At 41.5% G+C, this 14,292-nt stretch overlaps 1 protein-coding gene across 1 annotated transcript; it reads right to left on the reverse strand.

Annotated features, from left to right (window-relative positions):
- Positions 1 to 3,655: 3,655 nt before the first annotated feature.
- On the reverse strand, positions 3,656 to 13,713 carry CDO1 (cysteine dioxygenase type 1). Its single transcript, XM_068176504.1, has 5 exons — positions 13,483 to 13,713; positions 11,199 to 11,276; positions 9,144 to 9,301; positions 6,570 to 6,739; positions 3,656 to 4,419 (listed from the first exon to the last, which is right to left on the reverse strand). The coding sequence occupies exons 1-5, from the start codon at positions 13,659 to 13,661 to the stop codon at positions 4,390 to 4,392; spliced, it is 615 nt and encodes a 204-aa protein (XP_068032605.1). The 5' UTR covers positions 13,662 to 13,713; the 3' UTR covers positions 3,656 to 4,389.
- Between the last annotated feature and the right edge of the window lie 579 nt (positions 13,714 to 14,292).

The raw sequence follows: 14,292 nt of genomic DNA on the forward strand, positions 1-14,292 counted from the left end.
GCTTTCTGCGCAGGCAATATATTTTTCTCATGGCAGCTTTGTGATTCATGTGATTTATGGATCTCAGGGAAAGTGGCCAGGTCAGGGTAACATGTACCACACAATCCTCTTATGCTGTTCCTCTAATCATTATGAATTAAAGTACATTAATGATGTTTCATCTTCTAAGAAATTTAATTAATTCACATATATCCATCACGTTTTAAAATGTTCTTCATCACCACATGTCAACCAAACTGCTAAACTAAACCTGGGAAGAAGCACAGGGGGTTGAAAGAATAGAATAGACATGAAAAATAAACCAAAGCACAAGTCAGTGAACAGCATATACACTTTATCTTTGTGGTTCAGGAAAGAATTTTTTCGTACTGGGAAGTGAAGTGCAAATAGAGTTGATTTTAACATTATGTGTTCCTCTCAACCTGCAATGAGAGAGGAAGGAGGTACACCTTAAATGTCAAGAAGTTAAGTTTTAAGAGAAAATAATGTACTTATCTGTCTATACCAAAGGTTTCTAGTGAATTTGAGAGTAAAAGCAAAGGGGAGACAGATCTGGAAAAGGCATAAGATGCTTTCATTACTTTTTGAAAAACCCCTCAAATGCTTTTTGTGTGGCATGCACAAAAGACCAATTAAGTCAGAAGTGTTTGTCTATCCCTCTTCTGGGGGTCATTCATCCCTGAAGAAATATACTGTAGTCTTAAGCACCACAGGGTTCAAAGATTTGAGACTAAATTGTTGAATAAAGCTTCATAAGAGCTACAAGTGTCAGAACTCGTCGTGAAGACCTGCACAGTTGATCCATGGTGGTTTTGTTTCCTTTACCATACACAGTGAATGGAATTACTCTCCATTCACAGAACATAAGACTGACATTCAAGGACAGTGAAATCTTTCATGAGCTAAACTGGAAAAAGCAGAGTATATGGTATGGTTGAAAAGCACTGAGCTTCTGCTTGATTTGTTCTGTTTGTCTCTGCAAATAGTTACTGTAAGCAGGTCACCTCTTTTACCCTTGGGAAGGCTATATTCTTGCAACACAGCTTTCTCTCAGTGATGAGAGAAGTGTGAAAAAATAACTACAGGGACTAGCTAGTAAATAGCACATCTTGTATCTTTGTGGTTTAAGGAAAAGAACTGTAATGAAAGGGTTATGTATAGGGTGGATTTTGGTTCTGTGTTCCTCTATACATCAGCAATGGACAATGATGAACAATGTTCAAACATTAAGAGACTCAAGGCTTAAATAAAAAATTGAACTGATTTGTGTATGCCAAGACTTTGTAGTGAGTTAGACACAAAGTAACTCCATGCTCAACTATCTGCAAGAACATTAAGAAACTCTTTAGGAAGCAAGGGACCCTCTTTGAGAAACAATTTCTGCTAGAGGCTTTAGGGGTCCCAGACCTCAGCATGTGAAGCAAAATAACTGCTCACTTGCTGTTCATACACAAATGAATAACCCCTCAAACATGTCTATAGTTTCATTGTACCTAGCCCTTGTCAGCCACAGCCAAATAAACTGAGAGGGCCTTTCCTTTCCTTTCCTGGAGAGCCATTTTCCCTTGCATATGGCACATGCCTTCCAGTGACTCTTGGCTATACAGCCTTCCCATCTCAAATATGTCTTTGATAAACAGTTTCTCTTCTTAATAATAACACTACTCCAAACCAGAAACACCACACCCTTGGAATCTGCTGAGTTTATGTAAATATTGCACTTCACTCAACTCCTGGCATTACTTTGCCTCCCTGTCTTTCTGTTTCAGCTACTTCACTGAAGTCTTGGTTAATGCATCAAATCATATTTAGGCTGAGTTCCTCCTCCTGTTACCAGCCTGGATGATTTGAGGCAGTATCTCTTACCATGTAAGGATCTTAGCAGTAAGTCGGGTAAATGTTAAACTCTCTTCTATTTACAGTGACACTGGTCAATAGCACCTTTCAGGTAAAAGCATATGAAATGCTAAACATCTGTTCATTGCCCAATGAAATCTAATTGTCAGCCTACAGCAAATTGCTACCTCATCAGATGGCCAGTTAACACTCTTCCAAAGCTAAGGTACATTCATATGCTAGAAGATTTAATACCTTGGCTGTTCAGCCATAATAGTGTGCAAATACTATTTTGCTATTACTAGATCCTGTGTTTTAAACCAGCACAAGTTATACAAGCGTATTTGTGTGAATGAAAAGGTGATTATACTTCTCATTATATTACTTGATATTTGTTGGTTGAATATTGCTTTTAGCAGGTAGTAGCTTTATGCTTGTGCTGTTCAGAGTACCTGATGCTTAGCTAATGCTTAGGAAGTAGCAAATGTGGTGGATGTGGTATATGTTCTAAGTACTCTGGACCAAACTAAACATTTCTCTTGAGGTTTCCTGTATTTGTACCCTTTAGGTTGGGCAGGCTACCTCTTATATGTTGAGGTACAGAGGACACAACTCTCTGGTAGCTACCTTCTTCTGAACACCTTAATTCCTGTATTATGCTATGCAATGCATGATATCATGGTTACCATGGCTAAACAGTACTTGGGACAGTTTTTGTAGATTGTTGTTATCACTTCTGCCTGTATTTCCTCTGTCCCACTTGCTAGGCATGAGTGACTACCTGGAGTCCTATCTGGGGTTCTGTGTGTGTGTATCCTAGAACAGCTAGCTGCTCTCATCTACTGTGGCTGTCTCCCCTCTTGGCTGTCTCCCTGATCTTCCATTCCCCCTGGCCTGACTGAACATGTGGTTTACAAGCTATAGAGTTAGTTCTTTAATTCTACCTAGTAAGCAAAAGCCCGATTAATATGCTGAAATTTAGGTTAGTTAAGTGAAACTGTTTATTTTCTACAGGAAGATGAGGAGACCAAGAGGCACTGGGTGCAAACAGAAATGCAAGACATTTTGTGTAAACATAAGCCTTTTTTACTGTAAGAGTGATAAAACACCAAAAGCCCAGAGAGACTGTAGAGCCTTGGTCCATGTAGATACTCAAAATCCAACTAGGCATAGTCCTGAGCAATCTGCTGTAGGTGACCCTGCATGACCAGGACAGCCAGACTGCCAGTCTCAGCTCATCTCTCATGCTGTCACACTTTCACAACAAGGCATAGATTCATTCAAAAACACACTGCTCAAACATTTTCTAAAAACTTGACATAGCCTTTCTGGAAATGGGGTCTCATAAAGTAAATATTTTCTGGGCTTGTCAATACAGAGGGAAATATGTGACTCAATCCCATACTGATAAAATTTAAACTGCTGTCTGACTAACCAGCAGTCACCTACAAGACTAGGATAATTGCTACACATTCCCTACTTGAGAATATGTTATTAACTGCCTTAAATGAATGGGATAGCCTCCATGCACACAGCTTTGCTGATTTTTATGTGTTTAATTACAGTTAACTCTTTTCAAGAGGGTTCTTTCTCTGTGACTAAATCTGGAGGATAAAACTAAACATCAGTGCAGTAAGTGACAGAACTCCCCCCTAACTTAATTTGAGTCAGGATTCTTTGCATGTTTGACATACTGCCAGCTTTTAAAAGTCTTTTCTAACAGTGTATTACTTGGAAAAGATTTCATGAGGAATGTGGATTTTGGTAAAGTGTGATGAGTATTTTCGTTACCATGAAAAAAGTGCTGAAAACTCTGAAATCAGTGCAGAAATCCAGTTTTATTTCAGTTTTCTTCTTCATTAGCTACACAGAATACTTTGGAAACTGGACATTAGCTGAATTAAGTATGATTAGTCTTCTTAAAAGTCAAATCTCTGTCCAATCAATTTTGAAAATCACCATGCATGAAGCATTTCTCTGTTCCTATTTAAAACAGGATCTGACAAATTAAATTGTAAAAAAAGGAAAAAGGTAAAAAATGCACAAAACTATCAAGATGGCCTAAAGCATTAAACCTAAAAGACTTAATTAAAAAAAAAAAGGTGCTGTTGTTAGTTGTATCTACTGTACTACCCATAGGTACAAGTGACTGGAAGCTTAGAAGTTTATATAGTTACTTATTACATTAAGAGTATACATCCCCATAGGTCTATTGAGAAGAATCAGATGATGTTTAAAAGCCTTATTTCTGATATTCTCAGTGTGATATCCAAGGCGGTGTTTAAAAGGAGCTAGAATTAGAAAACAAGCTACTTAATTCTAACAGGAGCCTAAGAAAAGGCATCTAACCTCTGAAGCAGGTTATTGCACTAGTTAGCTTAGTGTCCCATAACTGGCATTTGCTCGAGGAAACTGTGTGCGGCCTGGAGGCTGCCCTAGTGTACTCCAATGTACAAGTAATGAAATGGATCTGGCTGTCAGCCTTAGCCATGCAAGTCTTCTGTCCCTGGTTAAACATTCAGCAGGTCTTACGCAAATGCGTGCTGATGCTTCTCAGTTGTTCTCCTGCGGCACTCCTGTAGCCTAAAAGGAAAGAGGAGAGGTTGTTGCTTTAAGGAAAGAAACTGTCACTGCCTATTTTGTGGTCTCGTTGTGGACCCTTGTTCTCATAGTAGCTCCTTAAAATACTTAGAGTGCATGTTTTCAGTGCTCCTTGCCAGAGTTTTGCAGAAGGCACTACGTGCCTGACAAAGTCACCCTATCTATCGGCTCTGAGTGACCATGAGTAAGCTCATGGCAGAAGGGACTGCTGAGGAGTGCGTCCTCCTTCAGGCTGTCTTGTCTCCCTGATAGCCTGCTCTACTTCATTTTGACAGAAACTGCTTGAATGTCTAGCTTGGAAGACAGGCTGCAAACAGATACTGCCTCCCCCTGCAAAATTCCTGGCAGAAGAAACTGGTGTGCTGTGACACACAAGACAAAATCAGTTTTCTGTCAGTGAACTTTCCTATGAGTATTCTTATGGTTTGTACTTGAACTATGCAGTTACTCCCATGGGCAAGTCCTTTGACACACATATTATTTTTTTTTATTAAACCTATATAAGTTATTGTGTATTTCCTGGAGAGTTAGTTAATCAAGACTTCATCATGGCCAGAGGTCAGAAATCACAAGGGATTTACATGTGTCTTTTACCTATAAAATAATTAAGACAAAGAGGAAGAACTGAATGTGCTTTTGTTCGGCTGATCCTCACACTCATAAAAGATACACAAATATACTTTACATTACTCTCTTGGAATTTATAATTTATATATCTCTGCCTCCCTGTGTCCTTCTGTGATCTGGTAAGCAGAAGAAAGTTTGCTTTTCCAGTCTGTTCTTCAGAAACCAAGTCACTGAGAACAGAAGGTTTTTGTATCATGAAGTCATTTTAGGCAGCTGAATGGTCCAGACTTGCTACCACCTTCTTCTTTAATGGAATTCCATTTAGAGGAATTCATGAAAGAGACCCAACGATTAAGATTTAGTTCTTTCCTGTAAGCCAGATCCACTGTCCCATAAATGGTGAAAATGCTGCCAGATGGTTACAGATCAGAATAGGGAAACACTCCAAGCCAAAATACCTAGTCTCATTTACTATCTTATGTACTAAATATTCAATAAAGACTTAAAACAAAAAGAAAGCAAACAAACACCAAATCCTTGCATTAATTTTGTTCAGAATTCTTCCATGTTAATTAGCCTTTAAAATCTGAACTATAAATTCAAATGTATTTATCAAGAACTTTTCAAACTTGGGAAGGCCAAAATTTGTGTTTCAGCTGTTTGGTAATGTGGCAGGCTTCATAGAAATAATTCACATGGTACTTGACAACTATATAAAACTTTAAATTGATCTGACTAAACATTCACTCTAGGAAACTCCTGAGCACTGAATTTCTGGCTTCAAGGAAAACAAAAGTGTTCAGTACCAAACAAAGCTAAACAGTGTTTGAACATCTGTGGCTGGACATCCAGAATCAGTCTTTTCTCCACAGGTAAGTAGTTATTTTTCCCAATGCATGGGATAGTGTTGAAACACTGTTAACCTCTCCCACATATTCCAGCTTGGTTGCTCCAAAAATGGTCCTAAGATTTCTTTCCTATCCAAATAAAATCTCATGCCATTACCCAAGAATGCAGACAACAGACAACTGGCCTACTCTTACTCTCAGAGCAAGTCTTACTCTGTGAATATTGTTATTCTGAAGAATTGAATTGATTGAAGAATTATTTACAGTAAGTTATGAGGTTTAAAAACTCTTGAAATGTGATCTTTTTTGGCAGAACTGTTTAGGCAGGAAATGTCACACCTGACTAATGCTGGCCAAAACAATGTAGCTACTTCAGACTTTCCATGGGCTAGGTTGTATTTACTGTCATTTGCTGCCTGAAGGTGCTTAACTAGTAGCAGATGTCTCATTGATCCTCTCTGATCAGAAGGAGAGGAAAGGTACAAAACAGGGAACTCCACATAAGGAAGTGCAACTTGACCAGTTAAACAGTACTTGGAAACAGGTTTTATCTGATCCTAGAGGGGATGGCCCAGGAAGGGCAGAGGTGCTGACCCTTCTGCCTGTCCCAAGCCAGAGTCACTGCAGCCTGTGCAGGCAGCATTGCGGCCCCTTGCGCCTGTCCCCACCGGGCTCAGAACCCAGGGCTGAGTGAGGAGCGCCTCATCTTGTACTTACACAGACAGTCCTTTCTCCAAACTGGCTGTAGAAGGTCATCGTGACTTTGTGCTTGTGCCCAGTTCTCTGATCAAAGGTGTTACAGGTGTTGAAGGGTGGGCTGTACAAATGCAGGCTGACAGCAGGCTCTGTGTGGCTTATGTTCTCCACACGGTGCAGGCCAATGGAGTCTACAGCAGAAAAGGCACAAAATGGCAAAAAGGAGGTGTGTTAGCAGGAAGATCCAATGAGATATCAATTGCCTGGAAAAAAATACTTTTTAAACTGTAAATCATGAGCAAATAGGCATGGCCACACTTCTATGGGCACCAAGTAACTCAGTACAGGGAATTTGACTGCTGTTCTCTAGCACAGATTCCTAAATACTCTGGTAATTCAAAATGTGTTATTGTCTTCCACAGTTCATGTAATTTCTAGATTATCTGCCACAGGATAAAGGCCAGCAGAAATCCCAAGAAAATTAAGGAAGTGTTTTTCTAGCTGTCATTCCCAATGGACTTCAAGCTCATTTACTTTCTTAGGAGAGCTGTTGCTATACATGCTTCAGAAGCAGGAAGGGGGCAAAAGCTTTTGTGTTGCTAATTCTTTAAAAGTAACAAGGATATCAGTCACATTAAAAGTCAGCTACATGCATTTGGAGCATGGACTCATGGGCAGAGATACGGTGTCTTCTACTGCAGGCATCTGTTTCCTAATTAATCCTTCCACTTTACTGGTTTGGAGAACACATTTTTCATTTGTTTTCTGTTTCCTGTAAGGTGACCAATCAATAGTGACCAGCACACTTCCAATCATGACTGAATAGTAAGCATAATCAAGCTATTACATAAAAATGTAAGGTATGAAGAATCACATCCATGAAACAAACCATGTCCATTCTACACTAAATTGGAGGTTTTGAGTTACTTAAGATAGACCTTGAATTTAATTTATGACTCTGCTGTAAAAAAAGCTCAGGCCTTTGTACTTGAATTTGTTATATAATACCTGGACATGTGTTGTGCAACATAGCCATGGTACCCTGAGAGTCATGAGTACACTCTTAACTCTGATTAGAAACCCTAAGAGTTGTTAACATACTTTATCTAAATAAAGGACGTAGCAGCTGGGGGGAAAGTCCTAAATCTTTGCTCATCTAACGGGGAACTCAAATAAACACAGTTTAGTGGGTTCTAACCCTTACATACAAGAGCAACCAAGAAGCACGCAGTAGAATCGTGAAGGCACTTGCTATCAATGTAGTTATGGCAATCAACACACTGTCACTGTTTTCCTTCTGCTTGTTTAACATGTTAGTTTTAAACCAAAACATCTGTTATGAAACTTGGCAGAGATCCAAACAGCCTCAGAGAACTGGATACCAAATTTGTTTCAAACAACTGAGGAAGCTTTGGGTAAGATGCACACAGTCTGCAGTTGTTTGCATTGGAAAGGACTGCATATATAGGGAAACCTGACTGAGATGGAGAACCTATGTCCCTGGCATGGGAGCATCAGCAGATGTGTCAAGCTGCTTCCTGCATTTCCTGCCCTATCAATTTAGTGTTTCCATTTAGCATGGCAAAACTTCAACAGAGGGCTGCAGAACACCAGTCTTTCTTCCCACTGCCCTCATCACAGCTAAGTTCCTAACCCAACATGAGTTTCCCTCTAGCTGGGAAGTTCCCTAAGTCAGCCCCACAAGGTGTGTTCTCCAGTGTTTAACCCATGACATACAAAGCAGATGACCTGTTTGTCTGCTGCTTCACCTTTGTTCTGTTGAACTCAAAGTGGTCCAGTACGATGTGCAGGGTCTTTCATAGCACCAGCACACATTACACCCAGATGGCAATTCCAGGATGGTCTCCAGCAAAGCACAAGATGGTAATAATTACAGATACATGTGATGATGGCATGGGTTTAGGTACTTAAAGAGCCTTACTGATGGAATCTTAGTCATTCTCAACATTGTGGGGGTTTTGTTGTTTTTTTGTAGATTGGGAATTTCAGTTTTGCTCACACTGCTCTTCAGCACTACAGCCTTCTGTTGATTTGGACAAGAAGTAGTACTGTCACAGGTTTCTGTTCCTGGCTGGTCAATTTATTTCATAGACAGCTTTTACATTTTCAACACAAATTTTCCATGACTGAGTAAAAGGATTACTTCTTTGGGAATCAAAAAAAAAAAAAAAAGCAAGGTGATCAAGCTATCTAAGCTTTGCTTCTGTTATTTCTTAAAAAATGCTATAATGCTATTCAAGTTTATGTTTACAAGCAATTTCAGATAATCATCAGGGGCACAATACCAAAGACTGCTGCTTGGGCTAGAGGAGATATCCAGTATATTAAATTATTGCTACAAACAATTGCTAAAATGTTTTAAGAGTGTGTGAAAAGCACATTTTTGTTGTTGCTGCTTATTTTACTGAATCTAAATACAGGCTTGTGCAGAGTCTAAAGAGTCACATTCTTGAACTGTGCATAAAGCCAGAGGTATTATCCTGTTAAATGTAGGAGACTAAAAAGCAGATGAACTCTTCTGTTAGGAATAAGACGCATGGACAGACAGTTGTCAAAACAAGCTTAATATCTTACCATTGATGTAGGCACATTGATTTTCCCTCAAAACTCGTTCTGATTTCTTAGTCATTTCACCATTTCCTTTTTTCTCAGGCCATTCAAACAGAGTCTCCTTTAGATTTCCCTGGAGGATCTTCATAAAGCAGTGTGAGTCAGTGTGATCATGGATACTGCTATATAGGTAAAAAGAACAACCAAACTCAGTGTGATATGCATATTTAATTTCAGTCAAGACAGACAACGTAGTATACTGTATGGGGACAAAACCTTAGAATGAAATTCCATTCCACAAGGGACGTGCATTAAGGGACGTCTACTTAAACTACTCCTATGGAAATATATTGAGATAAGTTCACATACAGCAGGATTTGGAGAAGAGTCAGAAATTGGTCAGCTTATGAGTTCGATATGAAGAAATACAAAGAAAGTCTGGAGAAAAGAATATGGCTGAAAATATTTCCAGAAGGCAAAAACTCTTCTGGGCCAATAAACAAAACAATGCTTCTACAATGATCCCAGGCAGAGACTGGTATAAACTTGCAAGTATACCCGATCTTTGCAAATCCACCATGCTCGCTCCCAAAACGTGAAGAAATGAGCTAATGCTTAATTTCTATAGCCCCTTTACTGCTGGGATTCACATTGTTGAAAAAAAAATGCTGTACTTCTCACTCTGATAGTACTAAATACAACCAGCTATACTAAGCTTTTAATTTCACTGGCATTTGCACATTAAAACCCAAAAGAATCTGGTAGGATTTGTTTGCTTTCTTGATCTCTCTTGCTCTGAAGCAGGTTTTGTTTGCCACATTTAGAGATTACATATGGGTTAGATATTTAGTTTAGTATTGGTTTATTTTTCTGTAAGTAAAGAACTGTTATAGAAGTAAATGGAATTAGGACAAAGGGAGGGCTCTCCACTCATTGGGGCAAAGGAGAAGAGAGAATTTGACCCTCCGAAGTACAGCACTAATGAGTTCAAAAAACTTGGTTCTTGTACATTACTGTTTTTATTCAACAAATTTTAGGATTTCTTGCAAACTGAGATGCTGAGAGAGCAGAGCTTGCTTCAGGCACAGAACACTTCACAAATGCCACATTGTCATGGTCCTTCCAAAAAATATGAGAAAACTTTCTTGCAGGAAGCAAAACCAACTTGCTTCAGTCTAGCTGTAACAAATGCCCATCCAACTTGAACACAGTTTAACATAAATTACAGGTGGTGTGGGTATAGCCTAGAAGGAGTAGACGTGGTGAGTTCAGTTCCTATATTTCTCTAAATATCATGTTATGGCATTCCCTAAAGAATACTGTACATGATCAATTGCAACAAACAAACAAACAAAAAAATCTGTTCTAACATCTCCTTAGGTTTTCTATTTAGATGTGAGAATATTTGGTCCAAAACCTGCATATTTTGCTATTGCATTTTTTGCTTCAGCCCACATTTTGTGAAAGACCCTCCAAGGGACAGATCCTGCTTTGACATTGTGTAGGACCACGCAAACAAGTGTACAGTCTATGCATACAACTCAGGAGCATGATCCATTTTGAAGGAAGAGATGGGATGCATGAACCTAGAGAAAGCCAAACAGTTCTGAAAAGGGGCTCCCTCCTCACTATCTGCAGTCCTAATCCAAATCTACTTTTCTCATCTTGCCACAAAGGCAGATTTAAACACCCTGAGAGAACAAAGACTATTTAAACTGCACCTAGTCCTGCTTCTGAGGTCAGGTGTTATATGGGTCCATTGCATGGGACAGGTTGAACAGGGTTGTATCAATCACTGTATCTCTGGGACTAAAAACTTTCTCTGACAGTAGAGAAGTTTAGCTTTTGTAGAAAAACAAAGCACTTTTGAAAGAATGCTTTACAAATGGCCATGGAGTGTGAACTTGCAAAAGTTACAGCAGATATTCAGGACTGCTATACTAATAGGAGCTCTGGACTGTTTACAGACACCTTCTGATAGCTCCCTTAGGACCGATATCTTTTTCCTCTATTTTGTATGACAGTGAAAGATATGGGGAAATTATATACTTGCTAAAATCATAGTCTTTGAATACAAACCTGCCATGACCTTCACCCCAGCACAAGATCATCAAGTTGAACTTTCCATTTCCATTGTCCACAAGATTTCTTGTATACCTGAAATACAAAGTGTTTGCTCTTAACTAATATGTCTATAAAATAGAAAATTATACAAACATGTTTATGAAAGAAGGTTGTGACATACAAAAACTCCTTCTCTTCTATTTTCTTGATATCTAAATTTTACTTAGAAAAAATGAAATGGTATTTATAAGTTTGCCTTTTTCTGGTAAAAGTTATTTTTCTGGGAAGGAAAAGGAATATCTAATATTTTGGAATACTATTTCTTTTGAATTACATAGATGATTGGAGTTTGGGAACTGTGAGTCAGACTAGAGCTGTAGACAGGATCAAATCAAAATGGCTATTGAATGAAGTCACTTCAGCAGCTGGCTTATAATTAGAAACAGAGGACTGCAATGAAACAAGAAAAATACATAGTTACATTCTTCTGCAGTTCCTTTTCTGATATTCTTGGCTTTCCTTCTTTTACACAGAACTCATTTGTACAAAGCCAAAATAACAAAGAATGAAGATGCCAGACTTCCTGTACATGGTCCTCTCACTCTGTTCCTGAAAGTTCCACGTCTTGTATTGTAGCATTTTTGTGTGGATAAAGCACCTGTGAGGGATGTTTTGCCAGCATCTACTTCTAAACAAAGTTTATTAGAGCAAAGTTTCTTTTAAAATAACATCTTATGTTTATTTCCTTTTACTCTCCTATAAGCTTCCCCTGAACTGCTGATCATCTTCAATTGAAAAGTTCACTAGAGCAGGGATTTGGATTTTGCTGTATTGCTTCCCATAGCGTGACCCTTCTGATCTGGGTCTGATGCTATGGTACAAGTAGCTCAGTGGGAGACCTTCAGATTTAATTTTAGCAGTAGTCATGAGTATTGGCATTTCTCCGAGTAAAGAAAATATGTATGCCTACCGTGATATTCCTCAGTCTCACCTGAAAAATGCCAGCAAGGGCACAAAGAAAGTGCACTGATGTCAATTGAATACTTTCAAATTAGTATCTCCATAAGTCCACTCTATTTTACTCAAGAAAGGATGCCTATAAAGAACTACTTTCAAAGGAAACATGCATATCTATACACTGCCTCTCTCTGCATCCACAACCTGTACATGTATTACATAGACATATTTTTCCTATGATGTCAGAAAACAAGTAATCAACGCTGGCATTTGACAGAACTTCTGAAGTGCTGTTATTTCCGTACAGGTCTGACTGGACAAAAAAAAAAAAAAACAAACCAGTTAATTAATAATATAAATAAAAGGTTGCCATGCGTACTTCCAATGCTAACACACTTTGTTTTCCTGATTCTTAGTTTCCTATGCTGTGTTACAAATGTCATGATTTGTTCCAAATGGAATATAGTCACAGAGAGGTGAAAGGAGGCTGAAAAAAGTCAAGCTAGAATGATGTTTTCACAACGGCACAGTTAAATGGAAGTTTTGGAGTTTGGGGTGTTTGAGTGTTTTTTTTTTTTTTGGTTTTTTTTTTTTTTTTTTTTTTTTTTTTGTTTGGTTTTTTTTGTTTGTTTTCTAAAGAAAACACTGGAATAAAATGTATTTATCTTGAAATTTAAGACAGCGAAGCCAACAGCGGCAGAGATAAATCAGTTGCAGGCAGAACAAGAGGGATTTAGAACCCCAACAGGTATTTTCCTTCTAGCTTGCGAGCAGCAGAAAGCCTCAATCTGCACCACGTCGGAGCATGGGGCAACTCCCGTCCCGCCAACACGGCAGGGCAAGGAGAGAGGCACCAGCTCCGCCACAGCCACCGAGCACGCCCTGTGCGCGGGTCCCTCTGCGCGCCCTCCTCAGCGCTCCGCGCGAAATCCGCGCCGCCGGCGCGCTTCTCCCGGGCTGCTTCTCCCCACTCTGTTTACGTGTTTCTCCGCTTATTTCGGCGGCTGCGGCACACCGCTGTGTCTCCCCGGGCCATCGGGGCGGCCGGAGAGGGAGCGGCCGGGGGGGCCGGCGCGGGGCCGCCGCCCGCCCGTGCCCCGGGGCCGCCATTGGCCGCGGCCGCTCCGCCCGCTGCCCGCCCCCGGCCCTGCCGCGACCCCCGCCCCGCGGCCTCTGCCCTTCGGCCCCTCGGCGCCGCCGGAGGAGCTGTCAGCCGGGTCGAGGCAGGGGCGGGAGGGGTTCGCCCTGCGTCCCTGCCGATCCCAGGCCCCGTCCGCGGTTCTGCCTCGCTGCCGCCGCCGCTTGCGCGGCCGGGGGCTCCCTGCTCCGGGGTGTTGTCTACCTGTACTGGTCGAACTTGGCGTACTGCAGCCACTCCTCGGGGTTGCTCTCGTACGACTCCATCAGCGCCTGGACCTCGTCCACGCTGACTTTATCTTCGGCGAATATCTGATGGAGGATACGGACCAGCTCCTCCAGGCTCTGCGCCTTCCAGGTCTCCGTCTGCACCGGCTGCTCCATCACCGCCGGTCGCTCCCCTGCCGCCGCCAGCCGCTGCCCCTGGCCGGCCCCTGCCGCCTGCCTTTATGCGCCGGGAGGCACGGCGGGAGCCTACCACCGCCCCGGCGGGCGGGCCCGCGGCCAGCTGCCCGTCCCCGTCCCCGTCCCCGTGAGCGCGGCCACCGACCCCGGCGGGCGGGGGCAGCCGGAGGCGGCTGCAGAGGCTACTAGCACCGCCCGCTGCTGCTGCCCCGCCGCAGCCCGGGCGAAGCAGGGGAGGTCGGGCAGGGGGGGCGTCTGGCGCTCCGGTATCCCGGGCGGGGGAAACAGGAGGAGAAGTGGCTATTGCTGCCAGACGGAAAGCATCTCTCTCTCTCTCTGCCGGGGAGCGCGGCCTGCCGCTGCCTCCGTTACTTACACGTTGATTTGAAAAAATACATCTAAAAGCTCTGCTGAGACACACAGCTATTTCAAACACACAGAAGATAAATGCTGGAGATTGCTTACAGACAGCCTGCCCCTTGACAGTGCTGTTTCTTGAAAGCCAGTGCACTCTGCAGCAACATTCAGGGTTGCGGTAACCATTAGCACTCGGAATGACACCCAGAAAGAGTGAATGGGACAAAAGAGACCGTGCTAACACAACAGACCG

Source organism: Anomalospiza imberbis, chromosome Z (genome assembly GCF_031753505.1).
Source record: "Anomalospiza imberbis isolate Cuckoo-Finch-1a 21T00152 chromosome Z, ASM3175350v1, whole genome shotgun sequence".
Lineage (NCBI taxonomy): Eukaryota > Metazoa > Chordata > Aves > Passeriformes > Viduidae > Anomalospiza > Anomalospiza imberbis.

Coding starts and splice junctions, on each gene's coding strand:
- CDO1 (XM_068176504.1), bottom strand. CDS start 13,661: ATGGAGCAGCCGGTGCAGACGGAGACCTGGAAGGCGCAGAGCCTGGAG. Junction 9,302..11,198: donor TGGGGTGAAGGTCATGGCAG/GTTTGTATTCAA, acceptor TTACCTATATAG/CAGTATCCATGATCACACTG. Junction 4,420..6,569: donor TTGGAGAAAGGACTGTCTGT/GTAAGTACAAGA, acceptor CTTTCCTTTTAG/GCTACAGGAGTGCCGCAGGA.